At 42.7% G+C, this 24761-nt stretch overlaps 1 protein-coding gene across 1 annotated transcript in view; it reads right to left on the bottom strand.

The window, feature by feature from the left end:
* Nucleotides 1-24028, bottom strand: part of LOC126412174 (cytochrome P450 4C1-like) — a 121253-nt gene extending 97225 nt beyond the window's left edge. Inside the window, exon 1 of the mRNA XM_050081655.1 lies at nt 23826-24028. Within this exon, the coding sequence (XP_049937612.1) occupies nt 23826-23991 (166 nt within the window). The 5' untranslated portion in view covers nt 23992-24028. The remainder of the gene's footprint in view (nt 1-23825) is intronic.
* Nucleotides 24029-24761: the final 733 nt, after the last annotated feature.

Below are 24761 nucleotides of genomic sequence, written 5' to 3'. Positions count from 1 at the left end.
TTCTTCAGCTGTAGCAAAACGTTTTCCACGGAGTTGTTCCTTCAATTTGGGAAACAAATCAAAGGCTCTTACCAGGAATGTATGGTGAGTGGGGAAGTATTACTCATCCATATTTATCGAGCGTTTCTTTCGCTGGTAGGGCAATATGCGGTCTTGTATTACCGTGCAAAATGAGAACCCCTGCTGCAAGCATGTCAAGCCTTCTTTGGCCGATTTTCGGGCGCCAAACATTTTGCAGAAACACTTTGTAGTATGCACCTGTTGCAGACGACCCTGGTGCACACTATTTGCAGCTATGACTTCATTCATGTCATCACGCAAAGATCATTAATAGTTTTACCTTTGATTGTTGGCGGCTGATTTTTTTCGGGCGTGGAGGGTTGAAATTTTTCCACTGTGATGACTAATAATTCAGTGGTGGCTCAAAATACACTCCTGGAAATGGAAAAAGGAACACATTGACACCGGTGTGTTAGACCCACCATACTTGCTCCGGACACTGCGAGAGGGCTGTACAAGCAATGATCACACGCACGGCACAGCGGACACACCAGGAACCGCGGTGTTGGCCGTCGAATGGCGCTAGCTGCGCAACATTTGTGCACCGCCGCCGTCAGTGTCAGCCAGTTTGCCGTGGCATACGGAGCTCCATCGCAGTCTTTAACACTGGTAGCATGCCGCGACAGCGTGGACGTGAACCGTATGTGCAGTTGACGGACTTTGAGCGAGGGCGTATAGTGGGCATGCGGGAGGCCGGGTGGACGTACCGCCGAATTGCTCAACACGTGGGGCGTGAGGTCTCCACAGTACATCGATGTTGTCGCCAGTGGTCGGCGGAAGGTGCACGTGCCCGTCGACCTGGGACCGGACCGCAGCGATGCACGGATGCACGCCAAGACCGTAGGATCCTACGCAGTGCCGTAGGGGACCGCACCGCCACTTCCCAGCAAATTAGGGACACTGTTGCTCCTGGGGTATCGGCGAGGACCATTCGCAACCGTCTCCATGAAGCTGGGCTACGGTCCCGCACACCGTTAGGCCGTCTTCCGCTCACGCCCCAACATCGTGCAGCCCACCTCCAGTGGTGTCGCGACAGGCGTGAATGGAGGGACGAATGGAGACGTGTCGTCTTCAGCGATGAGAGTCGCTTCTGCCTTGGTGCCAATGATGGTCGTATGCGTGTTTGGCGCCGTGCAGGTGAGCGCCACAATCAGGACTGCATACGACCGAGGCACACAGGGCCAACACCCGGCATCATGGTGTGGGGAGCGATCTCCTACACTGGCCGTACACCACTGGTGATCGTCGAGGGGACACTGAATAGTGCACGGTACATCCAAACCGTCATCGAACCCATCGTTCTACCATTCCTAGAACGGCAAGGGAACTTGCTGTTCCAACAGGACAATGCACGTCCGCATGTATCCCGTGCCACCCAACGTGCTCTAGAAGGTGTAAGTATACTACCCTGGCCAGCAAGATCTCCGGATCTGTCCCCCATTGAGCATGTTAGGGACTGGATGTAGCGGCGTCTCACGCGGTCTGCACGTCCAGCACAAACGCTGGTCCAACTGAGGCGCCAGGTGGAAATGGCATGGCAAGCCGTTCCACAGCACTACATCCAGCATCTCTACGATCGTCTCCATGGGAGAATAGCAGCCTGCATTGCTGCGAAAGGTGGATATACACTGTACTAGTGCCGACATTGTGCATGCTCTGTTGCCTGCGTCTATGTGCCTGTGGTTCTGTCAGTGTGATCATGTGATGTATCTGACCCCAGGAATGTGTCAATAAAGTTTCCCCTTCCTGGGACAATGAATTCACGGTGTTCTTATTTCAATTTCCAGGAGTGTATGTTTTCCTTCTTTTCGATAACCTTGAAGCAATTCTTCTGCGATTCTTTCGCGACCTGCTTTCAGCTGTTCACTCACATCTTGCAGAACCCATCTGGCAGCAACTTTCTCATCTTCAACTTCTCAGTTATGAGTCTGTAAACTGAAGTGACAGACATTCTGGCCTCATATGCAGTTTCCTCACATGTCTTTCGTCGATCCTCTCTCGAAATGTCATTAAGAATAACCTGAGAGGTGTAGTCTGTTGCAGTTGATGGCCACTCACTTCTTGAGCTGCCCTCAGTACTTACCCGACTTTCACGGAGACGAGCAGAGACACCGTGATACGGTGCTACAGTTCACTGTCTTACTCCCGCACGTCCCTGACAAAGCGTGGTAAATTTCCATTCGCTTCTTTCCAGGTACGGAACTACGGTAGCTACTTGACTCAGTTTCAGCTTCCATTTTAAAACTGAATTACTCACGACACAGCCATGCGAACCAGACTCGCCAGACTCGCTCACATCTGACTTGATTTTTAACTTTATAACGCCACCATAAAGGCACGCATGCGCAGTGAGTAGGACTTAAGAAATGACCTTCTTAACTGATGTTTAAATAGTTCGCTTTGGGAAATATCGCAAGCTTTATGTTTTCGTAGAAATGATCGCTCAACCAAATCCGGTTTACAGTCGTGATAAAAATTCACAAAAAGCTCAGTACTAGAGGATATGAGGAAGTATATACTGCTTTCATGACACGTCTCAAATGAAGATAATCCAGAGTCTGAATCAGGCAAACGCACTGGACATAGTAAAGGTACGGATCGAATACGCTCTGTTACCAAAGCACACAGCTGTTGGAGTACTCAGTCACTGGTGGTAAGCTGCTCGATTTAAGCCACCTAGTAGACTTGCGGATTCTTTACCTAAACTTGTTCACGGGAAACATCTGTTGGCTAGCTGTAGTGTTGGTGTAATGGCCTTCAACCCAAATACTGGTGTAGCTCCGATCTTGTCGTTAACATATTCTGCCCCAGTCTCTTCTTCTCATCGTGACTACTGCAAGGTACATTCATCTGATACTTCTTAAAAAATATTTCTTTGTCTCAGAGAGGCTTTTCTTTCCGTTGCCAGTTTGCATTTTACATCCTTCATATTTCATACTTTGGCATTAATTTTGTTCTTTTACTGCCTACTCAGTTTACAGACTACAACATTCCGGATAGGCTACAACCTACTCTCATATCCTTCTCAACTATTGTTCCCTTTCATGTCACGACTTGGTATGATTGCAGTCTGGTTTCCGCATAATCCGAACTTAGCCATTCTCTAAGTACATCATAGCATTGCTAACTTTCAGCTTTCAAAGAGCGAATTCCAGTCAACATTGTTGAAAGTTTATCTTGTTACACAAATGATTTACACACAGATTTGCTTTCTTCGGTCTATCTTCTAAGATTAGTCGTAGGGCTAGTATTGCCTTGCTTGTTCCTACATTTTTCTGGAACCCAAACTGAACTTCACCCTAGGTCGGGAACTCGCTATTATAATTTAGACAGAAAACAGTTACACATATTTCGCTGAGTAGCAGAACATTATGGTCCTAGTTGCCTGCACGTTCTGATTCGTAGTAAACATGAATGTTTTATTGCCGCAATCCCTTTGAAACGGTTATTACTGCGTGCGGTTTGGTAAAACAGCCGGAAGAAGTCGCAAGACCAAAACATTATTAATGAAAAGTAATGACATTTCGGGAATACGTATTTCGGTGATTGACATTGGAAGGTTACAGATTAATGTAAGCGTGAAATGCGAAATGTAGAGCATGCTGGATTACAACAGTGGTATGTGGGCGCGTTATTTCGTTGGAAACCAGCCCCAGTAACGCTGTTCCTGAACGGCAGCACAGCAGATCGAATCGTCAGATTAACATACAGATTTGCAGTGAGGCTACGTGGGGTGACCACGAGAGTGCTCCAGCTGTCATACGAAATCTACCACAGTCCATGACACCAAGAGTTCGTCCACTGCGTATAGCTTGCAGACAAGTTGGTTGCAGGTCCTCAGCTGGCCTCCTTCTAACCAACACAAGGCCATCACTGGCACTGAGGCAGAACCGGCTTTCATCTGAAAACACAACGAACTTCCACGCTGCCCCCCCCCCCCCCCCCCCCCGGTGAGCTCTCAATTTACACCACCGATGTCGCAAATGGCAATGTCTTGGAGTCTTCGTAATGCACGCTACAGGGCATTTGGCTCGGAGCTGTAACTGATTTGTAACAGTTCGTTTTGTCGCTGTTGTTTAGATTAGATTAGATTAATACTAGTTGCATGGATCATGAATACGATATTTCGTAATGATGTGGAACGAGTCAAATTTTCCAATGCATGACATAATTAAGCTAATTTAACAACATAATAAAGTTAATATAACAACTTTTTTATTTTTTGTTGTTTTTAAATCTTTTTTTATAATTTTTTTGTTTAGTTTTTTTCTTTTTTTCTTAATTTATATCTAAAAGTTCCTCTATGGAGTAGAAGGAGTTGTCAATCAGAAATTCTTTTAATTTCTTCTTTAATACTTGTTGGTTATCTGTCAGACTTTTGATACTATTTGGTAAGTTCAAAAATGGTTCAAATGGCTCTGAGCACTATGGGACTTAACATCTGTGGTCATCAGTGCCCTAGAACTTAGAACTACTTAAACCTAACTAACCTAAAGACATCACACACATCCATACCCGAGGCAGGATTCGAACCTGCGACCTTAGCAGCCTCGCGGTTCCGGACTGAGCGCCTAGAACCGCTAGAGCACCGCGGCCGGCTTTTGGTGAGTGACCAAAGTCTTAAGTGGCAGAATAATTCACCCCTTTCTGTGCCAAAGTTAGATTTAATCTTGAATAGTGAAGATCATCCTTTCTCCTTGTATTGTAGTTGTGCACACTGCTATTACTTTTGAATTGGGTTTGGTTGTTAATAACAAATTTCATAAGAGAGTATATATACTGAGAAGCTACTGTGAATCTCCCTAGATCCTTAAATAAATGTCTGCAGGATGATCTTGGGTGGACTCCAGCTATTATTCTGATTACATGCTTTTGTGCAATAAATACTTTATTCCTCAGTGATGAATTACCCCAAAATATGATGCCACATGCAAGCAATGAGTGAAAATAGGCGTAGTAAGATAATTTACTAAGATGTTTATTACCAAAATTTGCAATGACCCTTATGGCATAAGTAGCTGAACTGAAACGTTTCAGCAGATCATCAATGTGTTTCTTCCAATTTAATCTCTCATCAATGGACACACTTAAAATTTTTGAATATTCTACCTTAGCTATATGCTTCTGATTAAGGTCTATATTTATTAATGGCGTCATACCATTTACTGTACGGAACTGTATGTACTGTGTCTTATCAAAATTAAGTGAGAGTCCGTTTACAAGGAACCACTTAGTAATTATCTGAAAGACATTATTGACAATTTCATCAGTTAATTATTGTTTGTCAGGTGTGATTACTATACTTGTATCATCAGCAAAGAGAACTAACTATGCCTCTTCATAAATATAGAATGGCAAGTCATTAATATAACAACAAAGGACCCAAGACCGACCCTTGTGGAACCCCATTCTTGATAGTTCCCCAGTTTGAGGAATGTGCTGATCTTTGCATTGTTTGTGTTGTGAAAACTGTTGCTCACATTGCTGCTGCAGATGCAGTACGATGCGCCAGAGCCATACACTGAACGCAGTGGTCTTCCCTATCGATAGTGCCACGTAACTGTCTGAAGCCCGGCCATCTTGCGACTGTACATTCTCGTCACCAGCGCTGCGAGCAATCAGTACAGTACAATCGTACATTTCTGCTAAGCCTTTCTGTAATATCCCAGAAGGGACATCGAATCTCTTGTAGTCGTATTGCGTCACCTCGTTCCAACTCAGTGGGGTGTTGATAATGGCACCTTTGTCGTCTTAAGGCATTCTTCACTAACATCAACTCACCGCGTCCAATCTCAAAGGTAATAAACACTCACGACCGTTACAGCGTGTATTTAAAGCAAACCTGATTTGCATCCACATAGTGGCGGTCACTCTTACGCAACTGGGGCAAAATCTGAATAGACATCAACTTTTAGATGTTGAAACACACCTACCAACTTTCAATTATGTCACAAAACTCCTTCCTTGTGTGCAATTTTTTTCTCTAATTTATTTCTACAGCAGGTGTACTGCATCTCACCCTAACGTACCAGGGCTCTTCGTATAGTGGCCTCTGATTAGCTATTACGAAAAGAAATAAATACATATTTTTTTATATAAAATCTGTGCTTACATGTTGACATTACTTCAACACTGTCGCCACCCAAATTCAAACGTTACTCGTACCGTTCTGACTATTCAACCTCTCGTATCTGTAACTATTAATACTTTCTTTATTTGTGTTCCGTGTAGTATCAGACTTGAAGTAGTTTCTATTGATCTGCGCTAGCAGCGACATCTATCGGGCCTTTATAGAACTAAAAAAGTAGCGTCTTACTAGCGTCGAGTTCGTACAGCTCCCTTTAGGGAAAATTGTTAACTTTGTATTAACACCTAAAATATTTCACACACATCAAAAAAAGTTTCGCATCACCCCGGTTCCCAGCACTCCTGAAGATAGTCATTCCACCAGCAAGGAGATTCACGGTTCGTGTTGTCTGTAGTTCAACCATGCCTAGACGGTCAATACCGCGGTTCGATAGTGCTCGCATTGTTAGTTTCGCCCAGGAACAGCTCTCAACAAGAGAAATGTCCAGGCGTCTCGGAGTGAACCAAAGCGATGTTGTTCGGACATGGAAGAGATACAGAGAGACAGTAACTGTCGATGCCAAGCCTCACTCAGGCCGCCCAAGGGCTATTAATGCAGTGGATGATCGCTACCTACTGATTATGGCTCGGAGGAACCCTGATAGTTACCATGTTGAATAACGCTGTTCGTGCAGCCACAGGACATCCTGTTACGACTCAAACTGTGCGCAATACGCTGCGTGAGGGGCAACTTCGCTCCCGACGTCCACGGCGAAGTCCATCTTTGCGACTACGACACCATGCAGCGCAGTACAACGTGTCAAAAATCATACCGAATGGACCGCACAGGATTGGCATCATGCTGTCATCACCGACGAGTGTCGTATATCCTTTCAACCAGACAATCGTCGGAGACGTATTGGGAGGCAACCCGATCAGGCTAAGCGCCTTAGACACACTGACCAGAGAGTGCAGCAAGGTGGAGTTTCCCAGCTGTTTTGGGGTGGCATTATGTGGGGCCGACGTACGCCGCTAGTGGTCGTGGAAGGCGCCGTAACGGCTGTACGATATGTGAATGCCATCTTCCGACGGATAGTGCAACCACATCGGCAGCATATTGGCGAGGTCATCGTCTTCATGGACGACATTTCGCGCCCCCATCATGCACATCTGGTGAATGACTTCCTTCAGGACAACTCATCCCTCGACTAGAGTGGTCAGTATTTTCTCCAGACGTGAACCGTATCGAACATGCCTGTAATAGATTGAAAAGGGCTGTTTATGGACTACGTGACCCACCAACCACTATGAGGGATCTACGCCGCATTGCCGTTGAGGAGTGGGGTAATCTGTACCAACAGTGTCTTGAAGAACTTGTGGACAGCATCCCACGACGAATACAGGCATACATCAATGCAAGAGGACGTGCTAGTGAGTATTAGAGGTACCAGTGTGTACAGCAATCTGGACCATCACCTCTGAAGGTCTCGCTGTATGGTGGTACAACATACAATGTGTGGTTTTCATGAGCAATAAAGAGACCGGAAGTGAGGTTTATGTTGATCTCTGTTCCATTTATCTGTATATGTTCTGGAACTCTCGGAACCGAGACGATGCAAAACTTTTTTTGATGTGTGTATAACTATAGTTATTGTTGAAAAGCAAACACTGATTTAGGAACTCTTGACGTGTTTGTTGATTGAATATTCAAAAGAAGAGTCGCCTGGCAGAAATGTGGAGTGAGCAAGTGTTCACAAATACATAGATTTGAAAAAAGCCCATACCCTTAACATGTCAATACCGGAAAATGGCTGATGTTACGTATGATGGCAATGAAAGAGTAAGAAGACAAGACTAATGTTGCTGATTGATCTATGGCGCAGGAAAACAGCATTACGCCCGGCGGGAATGTCCTCAGGCGATACCTGCTGTTGTAATAACTGCTTTCAGATGGCCTATTAGAAGCAAAGGCTATAACTACATGCTCATTTTCTATTTGTCTTTATCGGTTAGTTATAATTCAGTCAAAAAGAGCTTATGTGGGTATTTACCTTGTTCAAACGTTCAAACAATGTTGCTCCCGTAAGGATCGGTATAATTACTGTGGTTATTACTAATTCAGTAGACAAAAATATTAATGTGTGAAGCAGTAACTCGACGTAGGAAATATTGAAGTTGTATGATTATTGCTTTACAGGTAATGAAGTCGCGTGTAATTGAATTCTGTCAGTGCCATCCATCTTGTAGTCGACCCGTAAATAAACGTTTATCAGGAAATTAATTTTAGGATTTGTAATTTTAATAGCAATTTTGCTATTTTAGTGATTACAGTACTGATCTTGAGCATGACGATGAAAGAATCTCGTTTCTACTTCGTTGTCCGATTGTCAGGCCGTAATACAAAATCGTACAGCTGCACAATAATATCAAGATTTTTAAATCAATGTATCTATGAATACGTCAAATTAGATGGAAGATTTGTTGTGCGGTTGTAGACAGCACAGAGTGTACCACGCCTATTACTACACGATAGTAAATTTCGAAATTGAATACTCACGTAAGGCCGTATACAGTTACACAGCGAGAACAGCTTATTTATTCCTCCATCAAAGAGTATGCCACCTGGTGCTTGAGGCAGTTGTTAACTGGATCCTTGAGCTCATCATTGCTCGTCAAATGCTGAGTAGCCAGCCAGGCCTTAATCCTGAACAAGATATGAAAGCCAGTAGGAGCCAAATTCGGAGATATAGGGAGAATGATGAAAAGTATCCCAGCAAAACGTCTCTTTTCTTTCATTCGATTTACAATACCGGGTCACCAATTTCGTGAAGGAGAATAATTTCTTCAGCAATCATCTTGCACCGTTTGTTTTTTATTGACCTTCGGGTTATTGCAGGAGTCTCACAATAAACTTGTGATGTTACCTTCTCGCGTTACTCTCATGAAATGCGTCGACAAAAGCGAGTGATTCAACGTACTAAGTAACAGGCCGGAGACGCAATAACACAGCGCAGTTCAGTCGCTTATTAGTTGCGCACAAAATTCCGTTTTTCCGACCACGTAAAAGTGCCAGAAAGCTACAAGGGACTTAATTTTTAATAGTCTAATCGAAGTTAATTTACGGGTAGCCCTCGTACCTACATATCAGGGAGATGAAACAGCTCGTAATCCTTGCTAGATGCTTAAAGTCAGATGTAAGTAACTTCTAATGTTCACCGATAATTTAGAAGAGGACAACAACATACTACGTGATCACTACGTCACTAGCAATGGCCAATTTGTGTAACACAAAAGCTACAGGTTAAAAGAATATTTTCCTTAATAAAAATAATCTTCCACGTGCGATCTGTCTTGTCCGACGTTTGCGGCGATGTATTGAAATAATCTTGTATTATACGCAATGACGTGCTATGAAAAAATTACCAAGTAACAGGAAACAGTTGATGACAGCTCACAATGCTGAGAAACTGGTTCTTGATATTAATCTTAAATAGCAGAGCGACGATAATTTTTCCACACCCTTAGGTGTCAGCGTGAGATAGTTTTACCTGCACTGCTATCTTTGAGTAGCAGAGTTCATCAACAGCACTTATCCTGGTGTTATCTATCCAACCTATGAACATATTAATTACAGTTTTAATCGCAAGCTGTACCGCTGAGATTAAGCTGTTGTTGTTGTGGTCTTCGCTCCGAAGACCGTTTTTATGCAGCTCTCCATGCTACACTATCTCGTGCGAGCCTCTTAATCTCCGAATAACTACTGCAACCTACGTCTCTCTCAATCTGCTTACTGTATTCATCTTTTGGTCTCCCTCTACGATTTTTACCATCTACACTTCCCTCCAACACTAAATTGGTGTCCCTTGATGTCTCAGAATGTGTCATATCAACCGATCGCTGCTTTTGGTCAAGTTTCGCGGTAGTTTCCTTCTCTCACCAAATCTTTACAGTACCTCCTCATTAGTTATGTGATCGACCCATCTAATCTTCAGCATTCTACTGTAGCAAAACATACAAAACCTTCTATTTTTCTTTTATCTAAGCTGTTTATCATCCATGTTTCACTTCCTTACATGGCTACATTCAGGAAAATACATTCAGAAAATACTTCGTAACACTTAAATATATATTCAATTTCAATAAATTTTTCTTTTTCAGAAATGGTTTTCTTGCCATTGCAGTCTACATTTTATATCCTGTCTGCTTCGACCATCATCAGTTATTTTGTTGCCCAAATAGCAAAACCCATCTACTACTTTAATTGTTTCGTTTCCTACTCTAATTCCCTTAACATCACCTGATTTAATTCGACTACATTCCATTATCCTTGATTTGCTTTTGTTGAAGGTCATCTTACATCCTCTTTTCAAGACAGTGTCCACTTCATTCAGCTGCTCTTCCAAGTCCTTTACTGTCTCTGACAGAATTACAATGTCATCGGCAAACCACAATTTTTTTTTATTTCTTCTCGCTGAACTTTAATTTCTACTCCAAATTTTTCTGTGGTTTCCGTTACTGCTTGTTCAATGTACATATTGATAACACCGAAAATAGGCTACAACTATGTCTCATTCCATTCTCAACCACTGCTTCCCTTTCATGCCACTCGACTCTTACAACTTCCGTATAGTTTCTGTAAAAGTTGTGAAGACGTATCCCTCCCAGTATTTTACTCGTGCTACCCTCAGAATTTCTTCAAAGGGTGTTTTCCATTCAACATTTCCAGAACCTTTCTCTAAGTCCACAAATGCTAGAAACGTATCTTTGCCTTTCCTTAATCTACACTACTGGCCATTAAAATTGCTACACGACGCAGATGACGTGCTACAGACGCGAAATTTAATCGACAGGAAGAAGATGCTGTGATATGCAAATGATTAGCTTTTCAGAGCATTCACACAAGGCTGGCGCCGGTGGTGACACCTGCAACGTGCTGACATGAGCAAAGTTTCCAACCGATTTCTCATACACAAACATCAGGTGACCGGCATTGCCTGGTGAAATGATGTTGTGATGCCTCGTATAAGGAGGAGAAATGCTTACCATCACGTTTCCGACTTTGATAAAGGTCACATTGTAGCCTATCGCGATTGCGGTTTATCGTATCGCGACATTGCTGCTCGCGTTGGTCGAGATCCAATGACTGGTAGCACAATATGGATTCGGTGGGTTCAGGAGGGTAACACGGAACGCCGTGCTGGATGCCAACGGCCTCGTATCACTAGCAGTCGAGATGACAAGCGTCTTTTCCGCATGGCTGTAACGGATCGTGCAACTACGTCTCGATCCCTGAGTCAACAGATGGGGAGGATTGCAAGACAATAACCATCTGCACGAACAGTTCGTCGACGTTAGCAGCAGCATGGCCTATCAGCTCGGAGACGATGGCTGCGGTCACCCTTGACGCTGCATCACAGACAGGAGCGCCTGCGACGGTGTACTCAACGACGAACCTGGGTGCACGAATGGCAAAACGTCAGTTTTTCGTATGAATCCAAGTTCTGTTTACAACATCATGATGGTCGCATCCTGTTTGGTGACATCTCGGTGAACGCACATTGGAAACGTGTATTCGTCATCGCCATAGTGAAGTATCATCCGGCGTGATGGTATGGGGTGCCACTGGTTACACGTCTCGGTCACCTCTTGTTCACATTGACGGCACTTTGAACAGTGGTCAGATGTGTTACGACCTGCGGCGCTACCCTTCATTCGATCCCTGCGAAACCCTATATTTCAGCAGGATAATGCACGACCGCATGTTGCATGTCTTGTACTGGCCCTTCTGAATACAGAAAATGTTCGATTGCTGCCCTGGCCAGCACATTCTCCAGATCTCTCACCAATTGAAAACGTCTGGTCAATGGTGGCCGAGCAACTGGCTCGTCACAATACGTCAGTCACTACTCTTGTTGAACTGTGGTATCGTGTTGAAGCTGCATGACAGCTGTGCCTGTACACGCCATCCAAGCTCTGTTTGACTCAATGCCCAGGCGTATCAAGGCCGTTATTACGGCCAGAGGTGGTTGTTCTGGGTACTGATTTCTCAGGATCTGTGCACCCAAATTGCGTGAAAATGTAATCACATGTCAGTTCTGGTATAATACATTTGTCCAATGAATACCCGTTTATCATCTGCATTTCTTCTTGGTGTAGTAATTTTAGTGGCCAGTAGTGTATGTTCTAAGACAAATCGTGGTGTCAATATTGTCTCGTGTATTCCTACATTTCCACGGAATCCTAACTGATCTTCTCAGAGATCTGCTTCTAACAGTTTTTCAATTCTTCTGTAAAGAATTCGTGTCAGTATTTTGCAGACGTGACTTATTAAACTGATTGTTCGGTAATTTACACACCTGACAACAACTGATTTATTTGGAATTGAAATTACTACATTCTTCTTGAAGTGTGAGGGTATTTCACCTGTCTTATACATCTTGCGCAACAGATGGAAGTGTTTTACCATGAATGGCTTTCCCTAAGCTGTCGGTAATTCTGATGGAATATCGTCTACTACCGGGACGTTGCACCGACTAAGATCTTTCAGAGCTTTGTCAAATTCTTCTCGCAGTATCATATCTCCCGTATCATCCTTGTCTACATCCGCTTCCCTTTCTATAATATTGGTTTCAATTTCGTCACTCTTGTATAGATCCTCTATACACTCCTTTCAGCTTTCACATTTCTGCTTCGACCGGGTTTTCCATCTGTGTTCTTGATATTCCTACAGCTGCTCCTCTACTGCCCAAAGGCTCTTTAATTTTCCTGTAAGGGGTATCTCTCCCCTAGTGAAATATGCTGCTAAATCTTTACATTTGTCCACTAGCTATTCTTGCTTAGAAATTTTGCACTTCCTATCAGTCTCACTTTTTAATTGTTTGTATTCCTTTTCGCCTATTTCATTTGCTGCATTTTTAAATTTTCGCCGTTCAACAATTAAATTCAATATCTCTTGTGTTATCCAAGGATTCCTATTAGGCCTTGTCTTTTTACCTATTTGATCCTCTGCTGCCTACACTATTTCATCTCTTAATGTTAACCATTATTCATCTACAGTGTTCCTTTCCCAGGTTCTAGTCAACCGTTATATAATGCTCCCTCTGAAGCTCTCGACAGCCTCTGGTTCTTTCAGTTTATCCAGGTCCCATCTCCTTAAATTTTTACTTCTTTCCAATTTCTTCACTTTTAGCCTACAGTTTATAACCAGTAAATTGTGGTCAGAGTCCTCATCTACCCCTGGAAATGTCTTACAATTTAAAATCAGGTTCATAAATCTCTATCTGTAACCTTCCGGTACCTTCAGGTCTCTTCCACGTATACACCCGTTTTATAGTTCGTAGACCAAGTGTTAGCGACCATTAATTATGTTCTGTGCAAAATTAAATCAGGCGGCTTCATGTTTCATTCCTTTCCTCCAGTCCATATTCACCTACTATTTTTCTTTATTTTTCTTTTCCTACTATCGAATTCCTGTCCCCCATCACTATTAAATTTTCGTCTCGTTTAACTACCTGAATAATTTCTCTATCTCATCACACTTCAGTCTCCTCATCAACTGCGGAGCTAGTTGGCTTCTATACTAGTGCCGCTGCGGTGGGCGTGGGCTTCGTGTGTATCTCGTTAAGATAATGCGTTCGCTATAGCTGTTCATAGTAGCTTACCCGCTTTCCCATTATCGTATTCATTATTAAACCTACTTCTTCATTATTCATATTTGCTTTCCTATTTATAACCCTGTATTCACCTGACGACAAATTCCGTTTCTCCCACCATCGAACTGAAAATTCCCACTATATCCAGATTCAATCTATCCATTTCCCAACTGAAATTTTCAAGCCTATCTGCCCGATTAAGGGATCTAACAAGCCACGTTCCGATCCATAGAATGCAAATTTTGTTTCTGCTGGAAACGACATCATCCTGAGTAGTCATCGCCCAGAGATCCGAATCGGGGAAAATTTTACCTCCGCTATATTTTACCCAAGAGGACGCCATCATCATTTAACTATACAGTAGAGCTGCATGTCCTCGGTAAAAATTATGGTTGCAGTTTCTCTTTGCTTTCAACCGTTCACAGTACTACCACATGTTGTTGATGTTGCAAGGCCAAATCAGTAAATAATCTACAATGTTGACCCTGCAACTACCGAAAAGGCTGCTGCCCCTCTTCGGGAGCCACACGTTTGTCTAGCCTCTCAACAGATAGCCTTCCGTTGTGGATGTACCTACGGTACTACTACCTGAATCGCTGAGACACTCAAGCCATCCCACCGATGGAAAGGTCCATGGTATATGGAGCGGAACATTAAGTATACACCTATTTAATACCTAACTCTGTAGCTTACTCTGTTGAACTCAGACCTGCCTTTACTTTAAAGCAACATACCATATTTAAATATGTGGTAAACATTGAACAATGATGTTAGTTGGGTTGGGTTGTTTGGGGGAACAGACCAGACTGCGAGGTCATCGGTCTCATCGGATTAGGGAAGAATGGGGAAGGAAGTCGGCCGCGCCCTTTCAAAGGAACCATCCCGGAATTTGCCTGGAGCGATTTAGGGAAATCACGGAAAACCTAAATCAGAATGGCCGGACGTGGGATTGAACCGTCGTCCTCCCGAATGTGAGTCCAGTGTGCTAACCATTGTGCCACCTCACTCGGTGAGGGTAGTTAGTAATATTATTGATTTTGTGTGAATCGTTTAGTGTAATGATAGACCTTTCGGAGAAGTGACCGGTGTGACTGGTGATACGTGCTGAAGAGTGTTGGCGTTGTATGCATGGAAGATTTTGAGTGCTGGAAAATAGTGATAGAGTAGTTGAGAATCTATGTCAGACATGGTTACTGGAGTAGGGGAAATGAGAGGCATTACGGTTAGCTTTATAAGGGGGAAGAGTCTGCTAGATGTAATAGAACTGTTGGATAACTGGACAAATTTAGTGATCTGGAGGTGAGATGTGGCTGATACTTCGTTACGAGATGTTTCAGGTATTATTGGTAAGGCTATATGGTTTGTTGTTAGTGCTGCAAGAATACCAGAGGTAAGGGGAAAGAATACCAGAGAAGGGGAATGAAAGGGGTTTGAGCAGTACTGCGTTAGTAGAAGACATAGGACTTTTAAATGCGTTCGATGGCGTTGTGGAAGGTACAGAACTGCGTAAAGCGGCATGTTCTGAGGTGCTCAAGGATTTGGAGGGATTTGTAGCGTCTTTGGATTGCATGCGAGTATATTGATTGCACGTTGCGGAATATAAGGATGGAATGGCTGCTGATAGCAGGCATAGTGGATGGTGCTTGATGCTTTAAAGAAGTGGGTTCAATTTGGAGTGGCATGCAGTGATAGCCAAAAGTATTTTAATGTTTTAGCGAGTAGATTATGATGGTTATTTATCTGAAAATCGAAGTCATGGATTCGTAAGCGGCGTGTAGCACGATTAGTAATTAGCGCTTAGGATCTGGTTAGATTTTTGTGAGGATATAATAGCTCAAGAGTTGACCTGTTTGAAGTAGTACTGCAGAAGTTTCTGGATTATCCGGAATATTGTCTAGGCGTGGTGGTTTAGAAATATGTACAATGAATATGGAACTTTCGTCGATGGTAGGTTGAACACGATGTTAATAATGGCCATCTGGGTACTAAGAATGTGTTGGGGCAGACACTGGAAGTGCGGGTGTTTGGGACGAACAAGAGACCAAAATGCCATCTTCGTAAGATTTCTCCATGTAAAGAGGCACGAAGATCGCGTATAAGCGATATTAAGAATTCGAGAAAGGAGATCAGTACTTTATACAAACTGTTCGTTGACTATGGGTATTAACTCATATTGGATGATCCATTTTGTGTTGGGAAGAATGGACAGATGAGTAGAATTAGCGTCCCTTCAACAACGAGACTTTAGGGACAGAATTCAAGTTAAAGGGACAGGTTGGCGCTATGAACCCTCCAGTGGAACCATCCCGCCATATGCTTCAAGCGGTTCGAGAGAACTACCATAAATCTACATCTGGATGGTCAGATGATGGTTTGTACCACCATCTTTCCGCATACTACAGCAGCGTGTTACCGCTGCGCCACTTCGTTCGATGTTTCTCTCATGGGTCTGGGGATTCCACTTGCCTTTACACGATCCTGTACGACACTGTTCCACAATATTTTCAGAGTCATCGGAGATACATCGTTACTCGGTCAGGAGTGGATCCTGGCTCCTCGATAATTTAGTCTGCTTACTCCACCTAACGGTTCCAGAAAGCAGGACCGCGCTCTCCTGTGACTCGGTGAGGGCAACTATGGTCAATGAGCGTTGTAGCTGCTCTCGTATAACTAGATATTTAACATGTTTGACGAATCGTAAGCCGTTAATGAATCTGCATATATTCGCTAAAAATGCCAGACAGGCTAACAACACCTTTACGTATCTGAGAGACTGATGTAAAGGCATTACTTTCTCGACATGAATACCGACCGATTTTTTACATAAGGATTTTCATACAAGGTACAAGATCTAACACAAAATTACACAACATTAGGTAAAGGCCTAATAATTTAGAGTACCAAGATTAATTCTTCATGCAGACTCCTCATTCACTCCATCAGACATTGGGATAGCATGAAAACTTTGTATTAATAATGAAACAAGATTGAAAATGGATAAAAGGTCCCGGAAATATGTGGAATAGCATACATTTCACTTTTGTTGTGAAAAGCTTCAATTTAATAATATGATGGACGTGTTCAGCTAGACTTCTTCTTTGTTATGTATGAAACGTTGTAGCATTCCGTTAGGAAACTAATATTTATTTAATATGGAAAATTCCTTTAAGTAATTTTTTGTATTTCAACAAGTATTTATGTCATCAACTTGAAATTGGAATGGTGAACTGCTATTGTTACTTGAGGGCGTTGCATAAACCTTTTTTACAATCCTTGTAATGATACAGATAGAAGTTAAATAACAGTACGCACTACACGGTACGCCAGCTGTCACATACACGGAGTGGGAACAGATATCTCGGCCATATATCTGCACAGGATCTATGCAGGCACGCAGTACTGATTCTTCATATGTGATTGCTTATGGCTACGCCACGGCTCATTTGCTGAGTTTGACAATGAGAAGAATTACATAGATTTTTCAAAGCCCTTTACAGCAGCTTCTGTGTAAAGAGAAGCGGGCAGGGCTGCAAATAAGGAGAGAGCGTATTTCCTAGGGTGTCGATAGGTGAAAGCAAGCCGCTTAACGCAAGTTTGAAATCCAGAACTGTTAAGGCCATATTACGTTCCGTTTGGGGTAAGCTTTGCAAGCGATGAAAGCTTGGACTAAGAAGCAGGTAGCTGTGGTTGTGCGTTCGTGGACTGTACGAGACGGGGCGTAGTCAACTAATGGATTGTCGTGGATGAAGATCTGAGAATGGTAACAAGCGAAGTAGGTAGTTTTCACGAAGCTACGAAGTAATCCTTGGTTCATGTCTTAGGACCGGTAACCGCCTTGTAATAATAAATAAGTAGACACCGTCTGGACCACAACTTTTCTTTTACCGACAACAGGTTGCAATCTGCGCTGCAGTTCACCTTCAGATCTGGTGCCACAAAGTGCAGTTTGTGAACGCTGTATGAAAATAAAATCCTTGTTTTCTAGTTTAACAGAACGTTGAAAAACTGCCCTTTGTGGTGCCAGACGTAAAGATGATCTGCAGCGCAGGTTGAAACCGGTTGTCAGTAAACAAGAAGTTGTGATTCACTCGGTGTTTGCTTGTTTATTAATCGTTCGTTGCCGTAGAGGAGCCGTCGGTAGACAGCTGGAAGATTTAAGGTCTGTGATAGTAGACTCTGCGGATAGCTTCTTAAATAAACAGATTCTGAATGCCTTCGAGGGGATTAACGGCCAAAATGAATGCCACTACTTAAATAACGACTAATTTTCGTCTAGAAATACTTGCAAAGGATTTTTTCTCAGAGTTTCTCGCCTGATACACCTATATCCGTCTGTAATGTGAAGCTGCACAGTAACTCATAGGAGAAGACTACCTTTCCTCGCTCTGTATGAATACAGGTCCGATATCGTCGAAAAACGTCGCTGGCATTTTAGCAGATGATACTTACCAGATCTGGAAACTTTATGTAGTAAAGATCCTGATGGACTGATCTGAACACTTGCTCCAATGTAGGTAAAGTGAATAATGATTAATTCAGCACAAGTCTGTTAGAAGACCATCGCACACTATTCAAGTGCCGTCATAGTAGGGAAGCAACCTGTAGCTTCCCCGATAGTTATTCAAAAGATGTAATTATCCATTCATTGTCTGCTTTCACTAGGTGAGGACGCGTACAATGCAAACTTTGCGGGTTCTTTTTTGGAAAAAGCACTTTCACAGCCACAATGCATTCTGTTTACTACGTTTATTTATTTTCTACTAGTATCGGATTAGGAACGCCGTCCTCAAGCATACGCTCTCTTTTAAATTAACCAAGCTATCAAGCTGCGGCTTGACATCATCACTACCCACGCCACTTAGTGAAGCAGTGGTGGCTCACTAACACTTGCTTGGGAATGAGAACTGTGTAAATCTTTAGACTGCTTTTCACTGTCTGCAGAGGATAGTATCGACTAAAGATTGTAGAGATAATTGAGAAGTCCATTAATGAAGATAAACAATTAAGGAGCTCTGCAATACTGACTTGGTGACAAGTCACAAATTTGAATGTTGTCGTCTGGCCACAATGTCGTTGTGTATTGTTTCTTTCCTTTCGTGTTCAGCTGAAATTTATTTTTTAAGCTGATATAACAGTATGACTGTCTAATATGTTATTTATGACAACAAAGGAACTTGCAGGTTTAAAAAGTAAAATCGTAAAAACGGTGTCAGGTAATCTTCCGAGGAATAAAGTGAGTGAAGGACGATCTGCCGGCCGGGGTGGCCGAGCGATTCTAGGCGCTGCAGCCTGGAACCGCGCGACCACTACAGTCGTAGGTTCGAATCCTGCATCGTGCATGGATGTGTGTGATGTCCTTAGGTTACTTACGTTTAAGTAGTTCTAAGTTCTAGGGGACTGATGACCTCAGAAGTTAAGTCCCATAGTGCTCAGAGCCATTTGAAGGACGATCTTTGTAAAACTTATATTCATCTTTCGTCCGACATCATTCACATGTCACTTTCCTTTTCAGCTTTCCTCCTCCTTGACTTGTACTGCGAAGACGTGCATATTAATGTTAGTTTATTTAAGTGAAAATAACCACTCATTCTTTTGCTCAAACATTGTGTTATGGTCTTTCTTTTATACTAATGTCTCCCTTTAAATGTTATTAATATGTTTTGTAAAAATATGCGGTCATATCTTCCAGTATGAACGGTAATAGCCGGTTTGGCTGAAGTTTACTTAGCCTCCATTGCGGCTCTCTCACCGAGATAGCTAAGAACTGTAGTAATTATTAGGGACCTGCATAATATTTAATTTAAAAAGTCCGATTTGCTGGACCGAACAATATTGGCGCACTTGAGATGTTCAAAACTGAGCCGATCGCGAAAAATTAGAAACCTTGCCAATTTTTCCCGAAACATACAAAATTTCTTACATGTTTAAAGATTTTCAGTTCATCGTCAGTTTAACTCTCCAGTAGAGTTGAAATGGCGACCACTCATAGGTCTAAAAAAAGACAGATAATTTATACGTTGCATATGTAATTTTACTTCAAAAGATCTATATTTCACTCCTGTTTCTTTTTCATGAAACCCTACGAGACATACGTATTAATACTAAAAAGGTCATGAAAATAAATAAAATTAACTAAATTTATAGGAAATTTGAGACGAAACTAAAGGAAGAATATAAAACAAGGAAATAATACAATTAATAAATTCTTGTGAAGACATCATTAGTAGCGGCTACAACACAAGGTAACACAATACACCATTCACTCCGCTTCGTTCTGCTTCCTGTAGATGTAAAATTCGTTTATATTAGGCTTAGTAATTCGAAAACTTTATTATTATTGTGTAATTATTGTACTTCTTGCAAAAGAGCCACAAGATGACCGAACTATGTAGGCTTTGGCATGGGTGCGTGTGTTGTCCTTACCGTAAGTTAGTTTAAGTTGGATTAAGTAGTGTGTAAGCCTAAGAAACCGATGACCTCAGCAGTTTGGTCCCATAGGAACTTACCACAAATTTCCAACTACGTAGGTGTGTACCTCCAAGGGCGTGTAGCGTGAGGTTGTGAACTGCCACTGTCTTAAAAAGAATGAAAGTTTGTTTATCTGTGAAGATGTGCGGTGCGCAAATAGCACCTGTGGACTGTCTACACAGATATTGCATTACGATGAGTAACAGATTCTACAAACTGCACTGCACGTTAGTATGGTGATAACTCGACAGCAGTTCAAAATAACGGCTTCTTCATTTCAGAAACTGAGCGTAATCAGGGAAAAGAGAGTGAAAAAATTTTAATAACATGATCGCTGCGACGAGTGAAATTATGCCACCGGGTATAGGCTAGACTATCTGTAAATCTCTTAGTGTTGCAACAGACCCTATTACGTTAATTTTACAAGAACTAGAGACTATGGATGATGACATGGCTTCTATGAAACAACAGCAAGTTAGCTTATCTAATCAGGTTACGCAAAGAATTGACGAGGTCAAAAACCAGACTGAGCATTTAAAAACCGAGGTTCCTAGTCACTTGACTAACGAGTTGCGAACTGATGTAGAAATCATAACCAACGAGATCTCACACTTGAAAACCAACATTAGAGGTATTTTGGAACTAGAACAAGTCCACCCTTTAGCAGGTAGTGACCCAAGTATATCACTCCAATTATCACGAAAAGAGAGCAGATGAGTTTTTAAAGGAAACGGATGATCAGATTACAGAAAGACTAGAAACAGCATTAAAGAAAGTAGTTCAGAAAACTATTACTAAAGTGTATTCCGAACGGAACGCTTTTGCACAGGTGGTCAAAGACTAATTAGGAGTTACACAAACAAATTTTGCGAAGATTTGCCTAAATTGCAAGAGAATATTCAACCTCATTTTAATCACCAGATAGGAAACATAGAGAAAGAAAATTAGTGAGGAAACAAGGTGGGAATGACGCATCAAAGGCGTTCTAGGCGCTACAGTCTGGGGCCGAGCTACCACTACGGTCGCAGGTTCGAATCCTGCCTCGGGCATGGATGTGTGTGATGTCCTTAGGTTAGTTAGGTTTAATTAGTTCTAAGTTCTAGGCGACTGACGATCCCAGAAGTTAAGTCGCATAGTGCTTAGAGCCATTTGAACCATTTTTGAACGCATCAAAGGCAACTCTGGCAGCTGAAACTTGCAGTATTTATCATCGTCCTGTACCCAATGAAAATACGTATTTTGAGAAAGGTATTGTGGTAATAGTTGTCACAAAACTACATAAAGCAGTGCCATGTGGGCAGAGCCCATTTTTTCCTTCCATTTTGTTGGAAGGAAACCTGTTGAAACACGAAGATCTTCAAATGTTTACCTTTATGACAAACAGTAATATTGAGTATGAGGAAAACCACACTAACAGCTACGGTGCGGGTTATCTCTCGCAGCTGCACGTAAAGTTCTGTTGGCGCGTTACGTACTACACAGTGAGGTCACTTCGGTGATGCAAGCGATGACGCGGCCTCTACGTTACGTTCGAGACGCAGAGTGTGGCTTGCCCTGTATCAACAAAATGAGACTGACGGAAACCCAAACGGTTACCGTCCTCCCAATTACGACGCGTTCACGATACAAAACATTTGTATATGCTATGACACATTACACAAACAACGAACCACCAGAACGGGTAGGGACAATTTAATTCCAAATCAGTCACTTGTTAGTATCTCCAACTACCAAGATCTTCTATAAGGAATGAAATTGATTTTATGGGATAGCTTTACATACTACAGTACAGGGTCAAAATACGAATATTACGTAATTCCCCCTATTTCGGCAAATGGAGCAAATCGGTTGGTTCTTTTTGTATTCGATGTGGTCTGCGATGGACCTGAGGAGACTTATGGAAGCATGGGTGGTTTCTCTGAAAACCGCAAAAAAAATTTTTTAACTGCATTTTCACTGTCACCAACGGACGAAAACCCAGCCGTGGATTCGTAGACGGCTAAGTACAGAAAATGGCCGAAATTCACAGGATACATCCCAAAGATCTCAATCTCGAATAACCTAAAAATTTTCTTCATATCTTTATCCGTTTTCGAGATACAGGGGTTCAAAGTTACCCTACATTTACAAGTAAAATACACACGTAAAACGGTGTGAGGCGAAAATATAGTTTATGAAGCGACATATAACGGAGAAATGTGCCTCCGTTATCATTTGGAAACCCCATGTTCTTCTACCGAAGCACATGCAATTTTTTGTTCACTTTAAATCCGGTCTCAAATGTAAAATTAGTTTTGCGTTACTTCAGTTTCTCATACGTAAACTGTAAATTTTACTGATCAATACATTTATTTTCATATAAGTTACACGCCCAGCTGCAACAGGGAAAGGGAGAGAACCAACGGAAAAATCCTCTTATCAGAACACAAAATCTGCGAGTGTGTCCCTGTTATTTAAAAAATTCTGATTGAAAAGTGGAATACCAGCTGCCTCATTGTTCCTTCCACAGCACCCTTAAAAACGTTCCCAAAAATTTTGGCATTCGAACATGCTCGCACTTTTCTTAACATGCAACTATCATCATTCCACAAGTTCCTTATGTGTAACTCCTTCGCACCCTCTAGTTCTTCGCTATAAATCTCTCATACCCACCCACTACTTATTGCCGTTTCTAACTCATTCATTAAGCTCAACTCCCTGCCATTATTTCTTGTGTGTCTCTCTTTCATTGTCTCCTGTGTCGTAGCGACAATACCCTTCGTTCAGCCCTACTGTTACAGTCTCTTCTTAGTGTCACAGTCTCCCTCTTGCCCTCTGTTATTGCTAATATCTTATTTCTTCCTTCCTGCTGCTACTACCTCTTCTCACTGTCACTACATATATCTCCTACTCGTTGTCATTGTCATACACTCTTTCTCTCATTATCACTAGCCGTCATCCTCTTTCTCTTTATTTCTTTGCCCCCCACCCCCGTGGCAGTGTCTGCTTCATTCTTTTGCTAGCACTGTTCTGTCACTGCCAACTATGTTCCACTATCACTGCGTCTCTCTCTTTCTCTCACACTGTCATTGTCTCCTTCGCTCTTTCTATAACACAACCACTGTCTACTACCTTCCAATATATGTTACTTTTCCGTCTCTTTTCCACTGCAGCTGTCTTCATCTCTCTCAGCATGAAAATAAACAGGAACGTATTTGCATTTTTGTACTCCGAAAGGAGCGTTTCTCCGCTGGTGGTTACATGAATTATTTGTTTTTTCTCGGTAAAAATGGTTCAAATGACTCTGAGCACTATGGGACTTAACATCCGAGGTCATCAGTCCCCTAGAACTTAGAACTACTTAAAACTAAGGACATCACACACATCCATGCCCGAAGCAGGATTCGAACCTGCGACCGTAGCGGTCTCGTGGTTCCCGACTGAATCGCCTAGAACCGCTCGCTCACTCCGGCCGGCCTTTTTCTCGGTAACTGGATTAGGAGTACCGTCCAAGTTCTCCCAGGTAGCATGGATGACGTGGTAAAAGACTGAAATCTTTAAGTCCAGGTTCTGTGACAGCTGGATCCGAGACCGGCTTACCTTCGCGCTCCAAGAAGAAGACCCGGTAGGTGTTGCCGAGGAGCGGTAGAGCCATCTCTCCCGGCAGCTTGTCGATCTCCGTCCAGACGCGCCACATCCTGGAGATGAAGATGGCCGTCACAGCGACCACCAGGGCAGCCAGCAACAACGCCGACACCCCCAGCATCCTGCCAGCAGCTGTGAAAACACACTGTGTTGGCGGCTCTCTGGCCCGTGCTGAACTAGACGGACTATTGACGCCGCCTGTCCTTCCAAGGCAGCGACACGCAGGCGATAGACGCAGATTCGTGATTTAACTTCGCTGATAGGAGCGCGTCTCTTTGAGCACAGCAGCACTTATACGGATTCTTATCTGGTTACGTAGGTATTTCCCTCTGGACTGCTCCCAAGTGAATTAATTAATGCGTCTCGTGCAGCAGCACTGGTCCCGGTGGAGGTTCGAATCCTCCCTCGGGCATGGGTGTGTGTGTTTGTCCTTAGGATAATTTAGGTTTAATTGTGTGTAAGCCTAGGGAATGATGACCTTAGCAGTTAAGTCCCATAAGATTTCACACACATTTGAACATTTTGCAGCAGTCTGAATTTTGCGGTCTGTTAGCGGTAATTCCATTATCACGACTGAAAGCGTTGATTAGAACAAACTTCAATGATCAGCAGTGAAGGACGTGAAATAAAATTAGCGTTGCGCTGTCAACTACATATTTGATCGGTGCATTAACTCTGAGCAGCGCGTATGAACACAGTCCGTCATTCTGGCATTCTATCACTTATCCCAAACTTATCAGAAATTCACATGAAATGGTTACTTACCAAAGTGTGATGAGCCCTGACGTCCTCCTCTATCTCCCTCCCTCTTACTCTCTCTCTCTCTCTCTCTCTCTCTCTCTCTCTCTCACTGTCTCCTGTACAACAACTTCTTACCCTTTTCTCTCTCTG

The sequence above is a fragment of the Schistocerca serialis genome, chromosome 7, assembly GCF_023864345.2.
Source record: "Schistocerca serialis cubense isolate TAMUIC-IGC-003099 chromosome 7, iqSchSeri2.2, whole genome shotgun sequence".
Lineage (NCBI taxonomy): Eukaryota > Metazoa > Arthropoda > Insecta > Orthoptera > Acrididae > Schistocerca > Schistocerca serialis.
The sequence above is the reverse complement of the archived record's forward strand: the minus strand, read 5'-3'. Positions and strand labels throughout refer to the sequence as shown.